The 16,711-nt window shown below is 45.1% G+C and overlaps 1 protein-coding gene across 2 annotated transcripts; it reads left to right on the forward strand.

Moving 5' to 3' along the window:
* The first annotated feature begins 24 nt into the window (after positions 1–24).
* Positions 25–16,637, forward strand: LOC133111314 (epithelial splicing regulatory protein 2). 2 transcript variants are annotated; one of them, XM_061221522.1, is made up of 17 exons: positions 26–161; positions 331–483; positions 1,046–1,174; positions 6,251–6,364; positions 6,915–7,029; positions 7,138–7,233; positions 7,565–7,619; positions 8,141–8,251; positions 8,502–8,634; positions 9,223–9,265; positions 10,454–10,755; positions 10,982–11,212; positions 11,617–11,815; positions 12,648–12,858; positions 13,660–13,840; positions 14,320–14,419; positions 15,508–15,645. In XM_061221522.1, exons 2-16 carry the CDS (start codon positions 352–354, stop codon positions 14,404–14,406), a joined length of 2,139 nt encoding a protein of 712 aa, XP_061077506.1. In that variant the 5' UTR covers positions 26–161; positions 331–351; the 3' UTR covers positions 14,407–14,419; positions 15,508–15,645. The 2 variants fall into 2 exon arrangements, with proteins under 2 accessions (XP_061077505.1, XP_061077506.1); XM_061221521.1 differs by lacking the exon at positions 14,320–14,419 and having other exon boundaries at positions 25–161; positions 15,508–16,637.
* Positions 16,638–16,711: the final 74 nt, after the last annotated feature.

Consider the following 16,711-nt stretch of genomic DNA (forward strand, 5'->3'; position numbering starts at 1 on the left):
AGAGGCTGAACCAAGCGCAGGTAACTTGAAAAAAAGAGAAAGAGAAAAAAAGACTCAGAGGCTTGTTATGGTGCTGGCGTTAAAGAAACCCGGATTTTCCCACCCTCATTTACCAGTTTGACCAGTAACTCTGGAAAGAGCACACACGAGTTCTGGACCAGGTAGCGTCTCCGAGCACAATCTCTGTCCTCTCCTCTTTCAAAATTAACTTCCTTTCTTCTCGTTTACTTCAATTAGCCTGAATTTCCAGCTCTTTTGTTGTTTCTCTTTTCACTTGGAAAAAGGTGAACCCTCGTGTTATTTTTGTTTGATCTTTGCTTTTAATTGTAGTTTTTACCCTTGTGGTCCCTGATGGCTTCGCACAGTGATACTCTGGTGGTGTTCTTTGGGGCAACAGCTGGTGCAAATGGGGGTAAACTGGGTTCGGATGAGAGGGAAATAATTCTCTTGGTGTGGCAAATTGTGGATCTACATGAAAAAAAGGTACGGACCTTCCAACCCGATTAAGGTTTATCTAGAACAAGTGTTGTATGCCATATGCCTAATAAAGGATTGTAACATCCTGCATTGGCTGCTTAAACTTTAGCTTGACAGCTGGCATATTTATCAACAAGGTACCCTTTCAACTATTGCGGCACAAATTTATAGCGTAACAACAGGCTACTGTACCATAATTACCTATTTGTTTAAAAAACAAAAACATTTTTGTTCATTTAAACCATCCTCATTATGTCACTATAACGAAGATGGGAAATCAGACTATTAGAAAGCGTACCTTATTGGTAGTATGAGAAGCTTGTTGGAAACACCATGAGGTTAGCAACTTCGCGTTGACAATTAACTACTGCTTTGCTAGCGAGTGCTACGTTAATTGTGTAATAATGTGTGCGTCTTTTTTTGAAAGGGAATCCGTGTGCTTATGGCGTAGGTGTGTAGAAGGCTTATATGGACGTTTTACGGCGACATTTGTGTTCCTGACACACTTTATGGTGTTACAAGGCTGTGTCAAAAACAACACGCCGTTAAATTATAGCTCTTTTAACAGGTGGGGAAACTTCATAGGTGTCTTGTAAAGCCAGACAGTTTGGAATTGACAGACCAATGTAAGGAGGAGACGGGACTGACTTGGGAGGAACTCTGCAAGGCCGAACCTCTGGACGGCGCCTTGCAACAGGTGAGTTGCGTTTTCAGTAATTGCAATTTTGCTTTGAATTCCAAAGAAGTGGTGCTTGTTTGTCTCTTTGTGTCACCTGCACACATACCTCATTAAATTGACGCATGTGCTGTTACTTTGAAAACAACAAAGTGGGGAGTGTCTGTTCGGTTGGTGTTTGAAAACCAAAATAAAAATGAACCAACCCTCAAATAGCTTGATGTCTTAAATACGCATGTATTGCCCCGATCAGTGAGGAGCATTTATATTTAAAACCATTTTGCTGTTAAGCACAATTGAATTTGCACGTAAATGTTTCACTCATTCAATAACATTATTATGCTGTGTTATTCTGTTATTTACATGCTATTATTATAATGTTTGCTCTTACACATGACCACATTCTTAAACCATTGTGGTCTGAGTGAAATGGTTCAATGACTACCGAAGAATTCGATTAGATTTAACTGATTTAAGATTAGAGTTAACTGTGTAATTATTATGTCAGTTAGCTAGCTGGTGGAGAGGGTTGGTTAACCCCAGAATGGGTGGTTTGTGAACTGCAGCCAGGGGAGAGGGAGAGAGGGAAACCAGCACGTCCGGTCTTGTCACAGGTTGGTGCGCTGAGCAGACATCTGGAAGGCGGAATGTTTACCTGGGAACACGCCCTTCTGTTAATTGCAGCTCAACTGGAGGGGGGTAACAAAGTCTGCTGGACCTAGGGTAGTTGTTTTCTGGGGCCTTTTTAGCAAAAGGCTACTTTTTACAACCAGGATAGGAACTTTGGTGCTTGCTCTTCAGTAGGCTAACTGCGCAGGTAGGTTTATGAAAGGTGTTGTCACAGAATATTGCAAGTAGTGTGCAGGATACATTTCCTTTCCCCTGCGTTTCGTGAAAGAAATACTTTTTCAGCCCTTTACTGGATTCGCATTGAGTTATGCTGTGCATTGTCAAATCATGAAATTCATCAAACCTTATTTCTCAAAGTATTCTATCCCATGCAGAAAGAACCAGATCTGCAAAGTTTGAAATTGCACATATGGTATGTAACTGTTGTCAAAGCATGCATATGGAGTGCTTGTTGTGTTCAGTTTTGCATGGTTTGAGTTTGCTTTTTAAACAGAAACATCATATTATTTCACTAGAAGACTGTCACCATCATCTCTTGGTCTGTTCTTTTTGCAATGTTTTAGCTCAGTTGTATTAGTGTACCGTACTAGTTACTCAATTTTCCAAATCGGAAAATGAACTGGAGGGTTTTGTTACTTCTGTAGATTTACATAACTCTCCCTTGTTAGGAAGGCAGTTTGATTAGCAGTGGCACTTCATTTCAATCTTGGTTTTCACTGCTCACCTGCTACTGCACATCAGCCTGTGAAAATGCCACTGCAGCAGGCTGGCAGCCTTGAGGAGGAGGGACTGGCTGGTCCTGTGGGCATGACATGCCATAGACTGATCTCATTGGACAGCATAGACTGACACAGCATGGCACTGCACCTCATTGGCTGCACTCTCTCCATAGGGTTCCTCTGACAGCGCTACTCGACTCTTGCGGTATTTGCTCCGACCACCCTACACAACCCGATTTCACTAATTATTTGACCTGCTTGGTTAAGATAATGCGCTAATTAGTGAAATCAGGTGGTTTAGTGCACGGTTAAAGCAAATGCCTGCAGACACTGCGGCCCGCAGGACGTGGAGTTGAGTAGCGCTGCCATAGAGAACCCCGATCTAGTTCTAAGGCTCTTTCTCAGGGAGAATGGTTCAATCTAGCGGAAGCCAAAGAACCCTTTTCTATGTTTGGTTCCATAGTTCTGTCACTTTAACGCCCTGGAGAACTGGCAGTTCCTGCTGCCTTATCTCAGTATGACCCCCTCATACGAACACACACTCCAACACCGCGGCCTATCCTCGCAATGCAAACATGTGAACCATGCCACAGCGAGAATGGCCCCATCCAGGACAGCCAATCATCAGTCACACCAGGGGCAGAAGATCTGCTCCTCTCCCCCGGTTTCCTCTGGAGATGCGGCATGGGCCCAGCTCAATGTTTCACATGAAAATGCTTCCTAAAGAATGCAGATTGATTGATCGGTTTTAGAAACCCAGTCTAAATACTGTAAATTACTTTCCATCAATTATCACGGGACCTTTGGATTTTTGTTTTAAAAACATCCCTCACGTTTGAAGCTATATGGTACATGTTCTTTATTTTTATTTTATATATATCTTGAGTGCTGTCAATCTCAAAGCCTTGACCCCTATTCTCTTTGGCATTTTTCGGCAATAGCAATGTGTGCAGTGCTTTTCTGTCTGCAAACCTCTGGGTTTTCATCAGCCTTTCCAATGTAGACCGTACTTTTGACAAGTCCACTAAAGGGGAAAGTAGGTGTGCCACTTTACTTTTCAAACCATTGTGGTCCTTGTTCAAATCCTCCAAGTGATTGTGCAAGGCGGGGTTCCACAGGTTTCAATGCAAAAAGAAACTTAAACAAACACTGACGGGGTGTTATTCAACACCATGTGATTGTAGCCACATCTTATTCAACAGAGGAATCCACACTGCCTGTGAGCTTGGTATGGTAAACACTTAACTGGTTAGGTAGCTCTATTTGTCCTCATCAATGTATTTTACATTCTGTGAAAAATTGTTCTCGTGAAGTGAATCGCTGAACATCAAAGTGATTTATGTGTCGTCTTGGCTTTTGTGTGTGTAGCCGAGTGCACTGTCCAATTATGTTTCGAAGCAGTAGTATCCAAAGCATTTTCAGAATGTTGCTCTCCAGTGAACCAGAAACATGTGATATTCAAAAGGTGTTAGTTAGAATCCATAACATGACAATGTGCAGAGCTTATTTTATATATATTTTATTTATCAAGAAACAAATGTTTTGTAGATGAATGCGAGTACATGCTTATTGCTTAAGGTATGAACCAGGACACTTTGGGCGTGATTTAGAAATCAGAAATACTCTTGTGAAGGTGTGGATGGTATTGCCCTGAGGGCAAATATCAGACATGTTCTTAACTTGAGAAAAAGGTGTGGCGCACTGCTCCTATTTTATTTTGTGTTCTTTGTCAGAATCTTGTGCTGTTTCGCAAACAGTTCCCAGACATTTCTCACAAGGGGAGCTGCCCTTGGGTGCCAGTTCTGCCATTGCAAATCAGGTGCATCATCTCGGGCACATGTTGTGTTGGCCTTAATGCTGCGCTGTTATCTGCTCGGACTGTATTTATGGTGATACTCGGAGCATACTCTAAAGGGAGTGACCAGCTTCAGTTCAGTATGGTAACACAGCCTGTCAATGAGTAACTGAGACACCAGGCAGTGCTCTATGTCACAACAGTAACGCAAGAGCCCAGTCCAGTCCTACCAGTCTGTCCTGTTGGGAGGAACAGAAGACTGGAGCTTCACTCACAAGCCTCGAGATGAGTGAGGTCACATGTACTGAAAACAACACTTTTTGTTTCGCTGAAATATTAGGACGAAACTGTTTGCCAAATGTATCATTTGAATCCAAACATGCAGAAGGAGGAAATCACCGAATCAAACCGTCCTGCATGCAAGCTGTCACATTTGGGAAGATCCCCCTCACTTGGCTCACAGGCTCAATGCATGTGCCTTTATCCCAATTTTTATGATACAAAACATTTTTTTTAAACATATTGTCCCTGGTTAATCCAATTGCCTATGTAGTTTTCAGGGCAAAACGTTTATACTGTCCAGAACCTTTCATGAAATGGCATGCAATCCTTCACAGCTGATAGTTGTGCATATCTTCTCTCTCTTCAGAGCGAGTGCTAACTTGTGCTTTGGGGTGACTTATTCACTGAAAATGATTGGTTGTCTCCAGTGTGCGATGACATCCTAGTTTCTCATAATTCTTCATGGTTTCAAGGGCATAGATTTATTTTTTTTGAAAGTGATTATTTCCATATATGATTTGAAGCTTATCTTAATGGGTGGAAATCAGATTAGCATAGCGTGTTAAACCCCAAGACCGCAACGATCTGCTCCATATGCAGTTCCAACTGAAAGGCTATGAATACTGGACAGAAAATTAAAATCATGCTAAACCCTCAGGGGAAATTCTTGTTTAACTGCTACCTTAATCCTAACCTGTATGGTTAGTCTGGATCCTTTGTTAAAGGACTGAGCCAAGGTGATGGGAAGAAAGCAGTTAATGTGGACAGCTCCGTGAAAGGGGATGGTTACCACTAAACACAGCTCCATGGGGGAGTCTGCGGTCTCGTGATGCACCAGCGTGTGCCATCATCCGACCGATGTGGATTTGTTTACAGCGTGCCCCGTGTTTTTCAACGCTTTGCTCCTGCGGTCACCTCCACTTGCCTGCACTGCCATCTTTTGTGCTGATGACAAACCCTGATATGGATGATTAGCACTCAAACCAGTCCGTCTACCTGCGTCTTTCAAAAACAGTAAACCTGTCAAACCAGACCTCTGTCTCTGTCACTTCCAAGAGCCGTGTGCGCATGTGCACCCACACACACACACACACACATACTGCTGTAGCTATTAAAGAACAGGCTCAATTTGTTATAGTAAACTTTAAAGGTCCAGAACAGAACCCAGTAGAGCCAGTTTAGAAGAAACTGTAAAATGGTGGGCTGTTGTCAAGCGCACCAGGCAGACACACCAATCACGGGTTAAAATGTTAAAGCCACATTGCTTACCTAAGCATATTGGTGTCCAAAAGACTAGATGGCATAATAAAAACATTCTCACTTTTAGGATTTTTCTAATTTTAAAATTAAATCTCACCTGAATAAAATGGGCTTAATAACTTGGTGTTTGTTTTCTTTGGCTGTTTATATGCAAATATAAAAATTAAGTTGAAAATACATGTTCTTTCATGTCTGTGAGTCATAATAATTGGATGAGTTTGCAGGAGGGGGATTGTGTTTTGTGGTAAGGGAGAACCAGCCGGAGAAAATAAAATCTGTGCTCGAGTGCGTCGCTACGTTCGGTCTTCGAACACAAAACCGACTTGTGAATGACAGAAGTGGCCCGCAGCCAGACCTCTCCACTGCGTGTGACAGCACCTGTGCCCTCTTGTGTCTCCCCACCCCCCCCAGTTCCAGCAGTCTGTCTCCAGTGAGCTCAAGGCCCTGGGGAGAAGCTCCTACACGCTCTGTGTGGACGGGCCTCTGATCGTTAGGCAGGCATTTCACCCCGAAGCCTCCAAAAAGGTACGTGAGCCTGTGGGTTTGATGTAGGCTGGGACGTGACCCAGAGTTTTACTTCTGACCCTGGTCTTCTTTCTGATCGTCTCAGGTTTATACTGACTTTCAGTTAACCAAAAGAAGATTGGGTGCTTTCTACTTAAAGCTAGCTTTTTAAACACTTATTTGCATTAAATGTATGAGTACACTATGTGGAACTAGAATGCTGTAAATTAAAGGATACTGATGTGAGAAATTATTTTTAATATATTTTTTTTAACCTTTTTATTTACACAGGGTACACCCTGTTAATATCCCCAACGTAGCCTAACCTGCATGTTTTTTTTACTCACAGGTGTCTTTGTGTGGCATTGGGTGCAATGCTAAAGCTCAATTAGCTGATGTTTGGAGCTATAATTCATCCAGTTTAACTGGATCCCCTTCAGCTAATCTGATGTAGCTTTGTGTGAAGCACATAAACATAACAAACAGTGCATGATGCAATGACTGACTGAGAGGCACCAGCCTCATTATTAATGGAGACAGAACTGGAACCCATACCTTGTCTCTCTTCCAGAACCTGCTTCTTCCAGACTGTTTTTATTCTTTTGTGGACCTGAAGAAAGAGTTTCAGAAATGCTGTCCGAACGACGGCCCAGCGAAGGACCTGACCCTGTCCTCCATGTTGGAGTGTATCCTTCCTTTGCCAGGTTCTCTATGCGGTAGACCGCAGGGGTGGTTGTTGTTGTTGTTGTTTGGTAAGGTGCTGCCTGATGCATTTCCCTTGACTGGCTGTGCAGACGTGGGTATCCCTGCGCTGGTGGAGCAGGTGGTGGGGGTGCAGGAGGTGAGGAGCATGGTTCTGCTGATTCTGTGCCTCCTGTCTGAACCCTACAGTAAGTACAGCTCCCATCACAGTCTGTTCAGAGTAACCCTGCTCTCGCCCCACTTATCTGCTCATGTAACTACAGTGCAGGATAATGATTGAAAGTGTTTCAGCTTTTCAAACTGCACTGATGTTTGTTTACCATATGAAGCAATACCATGAGGGTTTAAAATGCATTTACTGTACATTTCCCACCAATGATTAAATGGTCTCACCATGGTACAACAGCCAGTGAACTTGTATATAAATTATAAAGCCAGAAATGTGAATATAAAAAAGTTATGTATAAAAAAAAAAAAAAAAAAAAAGGATATAATGCAAATAATTTCTTTTCTCCCCAGATCACAAATTCACCTGCTATGAAACGGTGAAGTACAAATTTGAATCGGGAGCATGGTAACTATGAAACATGATTTAAAATAAAAATTTTACATGTTCTGATCCTGTTCCTGAGACTTTTCCTTCCCTTAATTAACACTCGAGGATAAGGAATGGTTGTACGGATTGCTGCTAGTAACAATTTTAGCCTAGCATTAAAATTCTCAATGTGCTCAACTGCTAAAAATGAACAGCTGAATTGCCACATAATTAAGACTGTTTTGCCCCAAATTCTATTCCACAAACTTATGATCTTATCTGTATCATGTACATTACTTAAGTCTATGTCTGACAGAATGAATCAACAAACCTTTAATTATCCCTAACCGTATGGATCACTACCAATCCTCCAGATCATTGTTCAATCATAAAATACACGTGTGCTGTTTTCAAACACTCTGGATTTAGTTCTGAATCCTCAATCTAAATCTACTGAAGGCTGCAATATCATTTGTTCACATCTTGTAGTCTGTTGAAGCATGATCACACACCTGGACAGAATGAACAGGGCCCTGCTGACTGTCTGTGTTTCCCTGCAGCAGTAAGACCGAGGCGGTGGACAGCGAGACGGTCATCCGAGCCAGAGGACTTCCATGGCAGTCATCTGACCAAGACATAGCCCGCTTCTTCAAGGGCATCAACATTGCCAAGTAAGAGAAAAGTAGAAAACACCCATGTTGGCATTGATATCAACATTGATATTTGAAATCCTGCAACTACACTATTTTCATAAAGGCTGTGTGTAAGGAGTGTGGCATTACTGTACTTTTAGAGATTGGTGGTCATTGGGTTATCATTGATGTACTGTTTTGAAGGATGCGTTTTCAATCCTAATTGAACTGTGCCAAATCTTCTGGGAAGGTTGACAGAAAGTAAAATGTGTGTGTATGTGCGTTTCAGGGGTGGTGTGGCCCTGTGCCTGAATGCTCAGGGCAGGAGGAACGGAGAGGCTCTGGTGCGCTTCGTTAGCCCTGAGCACAGAGACCTGGCTCTGGAGCGCCACAAACACCACATGGGGAGCCGCTACATCGAAGTAAGCCCCCTCTGCAGACCACCTCTACACCTCGTCTTACTGAAGGAAAATGCCTTCACTCCATTTCACATTGAAGCTAGTTCACATTCAATTCCAGCTCTAATGAAAGTTGATTCTTCTGCACCAGTGGTGGGAAGTCCAGGGGTCAGAAAGTAAAAGTCTCGCAATGTGTGTCTATACCTCCCTGGCTGAATAATTGTGATAATTTGCAACTCCAGTTGATCAGAACAAAATACTGGCGGGAGTTGTTTACTTTCAGAACTCAGTTCTGCACATACGGCAGCAGTAGTGTTGGGCCCACGCTCTGCTCTTGAAGTCATACATTTAATCAAATGCTGTTCATTATATTATACTTTTATTAATTACTGCAGACATATGAGAATGTCAGTGGCAAAACTGTCAAAACTCACGTGTTGATTGCTGACAAACCTCCAGTGTCAAACATGGGGGTCCTCTTGATAATGTCATTGCCCACATAAAATCACAATAGATGAGTTAAATGTAGGCTGAAACTTTGTGATTTACACATTTTCTACATTGTGTAGAAAAAAACATAATAAAAAATGTTTTCTGTACTTACCATTGCAGGTCTACAAGGCGACTGGAGAAGAATTCTTGAAGATAGCAGGAGGTTAGATTTTTTTTTTGTTTTCATATTTATCTGTTAAAGTAATTTAAAGTAAATTATCATATCCTTCGCTTGATTGCTTGTGATGAAATCATGAGGCCCGGAGCTCCTTCGCATGTGATCTGGGATTGTGCATCTGCCTTGTTTGGGTTCTGTATCTTAAGCTGTGAGAGAATGGCTCTTTGTGAGAGAGGTCTCCTCGTTGACCTATGGCAGGTACTCGAGGAAACTTTACCCCAGAAAACAGCGGCACGCTTGTTCCCAGCAGCCTCTGGTGCAGCCAGTGAAGGAAGCTGGTGCACGCCGTCCTGAATGGGCAGCCGACCAGCGAATAGCGCAGGTCTGACCACAGACAAAGGGACCACAAAGGGATAGAGAGCAGGTTACTTCACAGGCCCTTATCGAGACTGTCGGGGGGTCTGCCGTGAAAGGACATTCATAAGAAACTAGGGATGGTAGAAATACATTAGTTATGGAATATATTGGTAATTTTAAAATTGTTTAACTGACATCCAGTAATGTTAATTGTTTATTAATACTTGTGTTCCTGTTGTACATTTGATATTTAACATACCTGAGTGTTATGTAGCAATAATTGTTCTTTCCAAGAAAACAATACTGTGGTTCATCTAAAATTATGACGTTTACTACAGATGTTTTTGCTAATACTGCTCGTATCCCTCAAATTTGAGCAAGCACTGAGCAACGTGAAATGAACAGCTAGTTCATGCTGGGAAAGAACCTTGCCCTTTTGTGTCCTTTAAAAACATCACACATTTACAATAATACTTTCACATTCCATTCAAACTGAAACAAGTTTCTGCAGCTCGTTGTGAGACTGAATGGTCCTTCAAGTCATGAGCTCTGCAGACGAGATGAAAGAAAAGACAATGTTAGGAAACCGCTCTTGTGACACTGTGAGGTCTGAGGTTATGTGCAGTAGAGCCTGGGAGATGTTGCACGGCCAATGACAATACTTACCATTGGTTAGGAAATACTTGTGTTCCTGTTGTACATTTGATATTTAACATACCTGAGTGTTATGTAGCAATAATTGTTCTTTCCAAGAAAACAATACTGTGGTTCATCTAAAATTATGACGTTTACTACAGATGTTTTTGCTAATACTGCTCGTATTAGAGGTTGCACGGCCAATGACAATACTTACCATTGGTTCCTTTTCCTGTCCAGGCACTTCCAATGAAGTGGCCCAGTTCCTGTCCAAGGAGAACCAGGTGATCATCCGCATGCGCGGGCTGCCCTTCACGGCCACCCCCGAGAACGTGCTGGGCTTCCTGGGGCCGGAGAGCCCTGTGACCGACGGCAGCGAGGGGCTGCTCTTCGTCAAGTACCCCGACGGGCGCCCCACCGGAGACGCCTTCGTGCTCTTCGCCTGCGAGGAGTACGCCCAGAACGCCCTGAAGAAGCACAAGCACATCCTGGGCAAGAGATATATCGAGCTGTTCCGCAGCACTGCTGCAGAGGTCCAGCAGGTACCCTCCCCAGTCTCACTACTCATTAGCACTCTGTGAAATGAACCGGCACCGGTTTGACTGAGCAGTTACATTTTCACCATCACTGCAGCCTTTGTGGAACACACTTGGTAGAACGGAGATACTCTAAACAGTGTGTACATAATTCAGTGATGCTGGTTTGCATTCCTCCGTCTGAACCGAGCGAAGACATGACTGGTCTCCATCTGTCCCTGTCTCCCATCAGGTTCTGAACCGCTACATGTCCACCCCTCTGATCTCCACGCTGCCCCCGCCCCCCATAGTGTCCATGCCCGTGCTGGCCACCCCACCCTTCCTCACCTCCAGCAGCTGCCGGGACTGCGTGAGGCTGAGGGGGCTCCCTTACACCGCTGCCATAGAGGACATCCTGGAGTTCATGGGTGAACACGCCATCGACATCAAGCCCCACGGCGTCCATATGGTGCTCAACCAGCAGGTGTGACTGACTACCACGGCCTGTGATCCAAACCCTTCTTTCATGCTCATGAACACTGCCTGATCCAAACCCTTCTTTCATACTCATGAACACTGCCTGATCCAAACCCTTCCTACACACTCATTAACACTGTCCATCTTGCATATCCAAAAGTCTTTAGTCACTCTCATTAACACTGCCTGTTATCCAAACCCTTCCCTCGCAGTCATTAACACTGTCAGTCTCCCGTATCCAAACCCTTCCTTCACTCACACCAACTCTGCAGTGCGGTGTCCAAGAGACATCTCCATCACTCTCCCGAGCGTCGTCTTGTGATCCATGGAGATGCACCCATGCCTCACACTAGCTGACCGGGATCTGCACTGCCCTGAACCTGCACTAACCCGGGTCTCACCCCCTCCCAGGGCCGCCCCTCCGGAGACGCCTTCATCCAGATGAAGTCCTCGGACCGGGCATTCATGCTGGCTCAAAAGTGCCACAAGAAGATGATGAAGGACCGCTATGTGGAGGTGTTCCAGTGTTCGGCAGAGGAGATGAGCTTCGTGCTAATGGGGGGCACGCTCAACCGCAGTGGCCTGTCTCCCCCACCCTGCAAGCTGCCATGTAGGTCCTCTGGGTTCTCTGGTTTTAGATGCAATGTATTAAGCCGAGGGCTGCTTGGCTGAGCAAATACACATAATTGTGGGCACAAACATTATGATGCTCTACGTTCTCAGTAGGAGAATATTAAGGTTTCGGCAGCCAAGCATTTCATCTGGAGGCTGCACAGTACTAGAGGTGGAATTGAGTCAGTGACTGTACTCCATGGTATGTTTGCTCTTCCTTCGCTGTATAGGTTTATATAGATAAGATTCCTTATCATCCGGCGCACAATGTGACCACCTTTTGAACAATCGCAAAATGATAGATGAGAAATGTGCAGTACTGAATAAAGTCTTGCTGCTATTTGCATAAAGATACTGCTTTTGTCTCGTCGTAATCGGCGTCGGTAAGTGCCTGGAAGGCGGTTCGGATCTGCCAGGTAAACGTTTGCTTATAGAGTGAAGTGGACGCTGACTGATTAGGGGAAATGGTCCACCTCTCTAAGGTCACCTCTGCTGTGTCAACGTTGCCCTCCTGCGGGAGGGACCAGGGCACCCACGTGCTGATGCAGCCTGTTTGTCTGTAAATACCTCCAGATGGACTGCGCCTGTGTGTTTATACTGATCCCAAACATGCAGCTCTAAACCCATTCTTGGCAACCTACTGTGTTATTCTGTATTTCAGGCCTGAATCTGCTGCTATCTGTCAGTCGGGTGTATCTATGCTGTTTTGAGTCTGTATAGTCCATAATGTGCTCTAGAGTAGCTTGTAGAGTCAGTAGTGTGCTGTAGAGTATCATGTAGACTCAATAGTGTGCAGTATCATGAGGGTTTTGCCGTCTCCCCATTCACAGGCCTGTCTCCCCCAGCCTACGCTGCATACCCTGCTTCTGCCGCCTTGCTGCCCGCGGAGGCAGCCCTGTACCAGCCCCCCCTGCTGGCCACACCGCGTGCCCCCCAGCCCCCGACCCACAGCGCTGCCCCTGCCCTGGCCTTCTACCCACCCCAGTCCCACGCCCAGCTCTACATGAACATGAACATGAACTACACCGCCTATTACCCCAGGTGAGCCCACGGCCGTGTGAGGAGCCGCACGAGTCCTTCTGAGCCGCGGTCCCCAGCCTGGACAGATGCAGCCTTTGGGCTTTTTCACTGAAGTAGTTTATCTACAAGGTTCATGAATCTACTCATGCATGCAGTCTAGCCTGGGTCTGAATTCTAAAACCAGCAGAAATGTCTGGCTCTCTAGGACCAGGCTTTTGGGCCACTTTTGAGCAGGACTCATTAAATGTGGTCCTGGAGCTGGTGGGTTTAGTCTAGACCTGAAACAGTAACACAGAGGTTGGGAGAGCAGTTATACTGGAAGAATAGAGGCAATGATCAGATGGTTGATAATTGATAGTGCTTCGAGTGCCTTCTGATGCAGAAAGCATTCAGGTCCAGGGTAGAGTACCCCAGCTTTCTGAAATGCACTGCTCAGAACCATAGTTCTGGGAGCTGGTTGTCTAAAGCTGTTCCCTCTACAGCATGATGAGGCATTAACTAGAGTGGTAGCTCGTTAAATCCAGAGAAATCCAATACCAGCCAGGGAAATACACTGACATTTCGGCCCTTTCATAACATTCGTTGCCGGATCTTTGAGGGAGGCTTAGCAACAGGATCCTTAACATTAGAGCGTATGCTCAAACGGCGGCAGTGCAGTTCTCACTCACAGAGACTTATGCTTTTCATATGTCCTCCACTTCATGCTCTAAACTGGGCCTGAGCAAAGGCAAATAGAGGTATGAAAGACAGTATGTATTATAGTTTGTAATATATTATTTATGAGATGGGGGGCGCTTACGCGTATGTGTCCACCTGCCCCAGCCCCCCTGTCTCCCCCTCCACGGTGAGCTACTTTGCGGCGCCCCCTGGTGCCATGACGGCCGCAGTGGCGGCCCCGCCCGCCCCTCCCATGCTGCCCCAGCACGGAGCCCTGGTCAGGATGCAGGGCCTGCCCTACAACACCGGCGTCAAGGACATCCTCAGCTTCTTCCAGGGCTACCAGGTGAGCACCGGCCCCATCTGCCCCTTCTCCCCTCCACCGTTTCCCTGCCCCAGTGTTTACTTAAATGGAAGCGCCAGCTAAATAACACATTATTCTATCTGAAGCCACTTGCGACTTAGCATATAATCCTCCCTGGAACAATGTGGGTTTAAGGGCCTTCCTCAAGGGCCCGACAACTGTGACGGATGGTATCGTAGCTAAACCAGGGCTTGAACCAACAACCTTCCAGGTCCCAGTCAAGTACCTTAGCCACAAGGCTACTTTCTTGTGTACAGTGCATAATCTGATTACTGTGGTCTGCTGCACTAGCAGCTTACAAGTGTCCAGCAAAACCTAGCAAGAGTGTATGTATATGGAGTGGAGTGATGTGTGTGTGTGTGTGTGTGTGTGTGTGTGTACATATAATATGTGGATAAAAGCATGCAGAGTGAGAGGGGTTCTGCAGGCCCGCGTGCTGACTGTTGAAACTTGTGCTGTAGTACGCTCCCGATGACTACAGCAGCCTGATACAGCTGAGTGATCAGGGCCGTGGCCTGATCCAACCCAAAGAGTGGCTCTGTCTATAACGAGCCTGCGGAGGTAAGGTCCTGCATGGCAGCCCTGGCTCAGCGCTTCCCATGATGCTTTGGGCTGGTGTGGGGAGGTCTATCCAACAATCATCAGTGCCTGCAAATCAGCATGTCCGCCGATGCGTTTTTGGGCATTGCCTTGTTTTCCCTTACGTTAACCTGATTACAGCACGTTTTCCTCTTTTTCCCTTACGTTAACCTGATTACAGCACGTTTTCCTCTTTTTCTAGTAGCAGTCTGATTCATTGCTAATGCTTCTAACTACTCACTAACAACCCTATTTAATCCCCAGATTCCTGAGTGTGCACTAGTCTCTGCTTGGATATTTATAATCATACAGAAGTTCAGCCATCCAAGGATTGGTCTGATGGAGGTTCTGTGGTTTAATTACAGACAGTGATGGGGAGCAGAATCCTACTGCACAGAACATCCTGGGGATGTTGGCTGCTTATCTGAACAGATGGACAACTGTATAAGATGTCTATATCTCTGCTATGTCTTAATGAGACTGATCAGACTTCTGTGCAGTGTAAAAATGTACTTAAATTAATCTTGCATGCATACGTTTATACAACTGCAAAAATATACTATACTCAGCCTACATTAAATTGCCCCTCTTCTGCAAGACATTTGCACTGACGTTTCCTTGGCGTTGTCACAAAGATGTGTATTGTGCCACAAGCTCATCTTTTTTTCCTCTCTCTCCCTCACCTGTTTTCCCCCTCTGCCTTATTTAGATTCTTTTGTAATTCTGCCTATATAATTGTATCCATCATTTGACGTTCTGACCCACTGCATCTGTTGCAGATCCTTAAAGAAAATGAAACCGATCACAGTGGGTTTTATCGGCCATTAACTTGTGGCAAAATACAAGTTTTTCTTTTTCAGAGAACAGTTCTAGAGCACTTTATGGAAACTGTGACCTGCCTCTATTACCTGGTGCTCTCTCCCCCCCTCCCCCCTCTCAGTATTTCCTCAGTCAGTTAAATGGGGGTGGTAGAGAATAGCTCTTACCGCGGCCCTTCCGCCGTTAAAAGCCGGTGGAGGTGAAGCCTGCGGTCTCAGCCCTGCCCTGCTCGTGTCCTCCCCCTCGTCCAGGTCCTGCCAGACGCCGTCCTCCTGTTGTACAACTTCAGCGGCCAGTGCAGCGGCGAGGCCCTGGTGACCTTCCCCAGCGAGGAGGCCGCGCGGCGGGCTGTGGCCGAGCGATCCAACCACCCCCTCTCCGGACACCCCATCCACCTGGCCTGCTGCAGCTGACCGAGGCCCCGGGACCGCTCCGCGCGGTGGGCCCCACACCACGTCCGCTGGGTTAATGACACCTCCTCCAAAACACTTACCCCCCCCCCATGCACTACCATTCTCCCTGGAGTTACTGTTCCATACGTACGGTTTTCCTGAACGCAGTTCATCTCCAGACCTTCAGGTCGCTCACATCCAGCTAGCATTTAGACAATTAATTTAATGATGTATGAACAACCGCAACATTGAACTACCTGTCAGATTTCAGGGGAAGGCAAAAGCACTGTTGATCGTTGGCAAGCGCAGATTAAATCCAGTTTATACCTAAATGTGCAGTGATTGACACTAGTCGCATGAAGATGTCCAGTTGCTTGGTGCAGGGAAGTTATCTACAAGGAGTTACAGGGTATGATGCCATCATGCAGAATGTGCATTAACTCAACTGCAAGTCCTTAACTTGAGTTCAAAACTTGTGTGCTCTCCTACTGAATCAAAATCTACAGCGTGCCTCAAATGTGCCTCATCTGTCAAGCTTTTCATTTGTTTAACATTGTTTTTTGTTTCTTTCCTTAAGAATAAGAATGGATAGTTTAGGTTTTAAAGAGTTTACTTTATGATCTTATCTGCATGCACATCGTTTACACAGAATTTATTGTAAAAAGGCTTTTTTTTTCTTTTTTGTTATTCCCAAATGATTGTGCTGTCACGAGCACTCTAGATTGTCCCTCATTTGTGTGCAAACGCTGAATGATGTTTGTTCCGTGCGTTCCTGGGGCGAACAGACTGCCGAGAGCAGGACGATGTTTGATTTCGTATCGCTGTGCCTTTATTACCGAGTGCAATTTCAGCAGAACAAAGCGCGTGCTCCTCTCCGGAGGTCGAAAGGAGGATTTTTTTTTTCTTTTAAACAAGTTTGAAACTTGTATAAAATTCAGAAATACTGTATGTGTTGTATGTAAGCAATAAATGAAAATGAATGTGACTAATGATGATTACTGTGTAATACTGTTATACAGGCTAAAATTAAAAGTAGTTGGACATTTATATTCATATACCCAAG

Source organism: Conger conger, chromosome 15, assembly GCF_963514075.1.
Source record: "Conger conger chromosome 15, fConCon1.1, whole genome shotgun sequence".
Lineage (NCBI taxonomy): Eukaryota > Metazoa > Chordata > Actinopteri > Anguilliformes > Congridae > Conger > Conger conger.

Excerpts from the sequence above, each read along its gene's own strand:
- LOC133111314 (XM_061221521.1), top strand. The coding sequence starts at position 352 with ATGGCTTCGCACAGTGATACTCTGGTGGTGTTCTTTGGGGCAACAGCT. Across the intron at positions 484-1,045 it reads TGGATCTACATGAAAAAAAG|GTGGGGAAACTTCATAGGTG; the intron begins GTACGGACCTTC and ends CTCTTTTAACAG. Across the intron at positions 1,175-6,250 it reads TGGACGGCGCCTTGCAACAG|TTCCAGCAGTCTGTCTCCAG; the intron begins GTGAGTTGCGTT and ends CACCCCCCCCAG.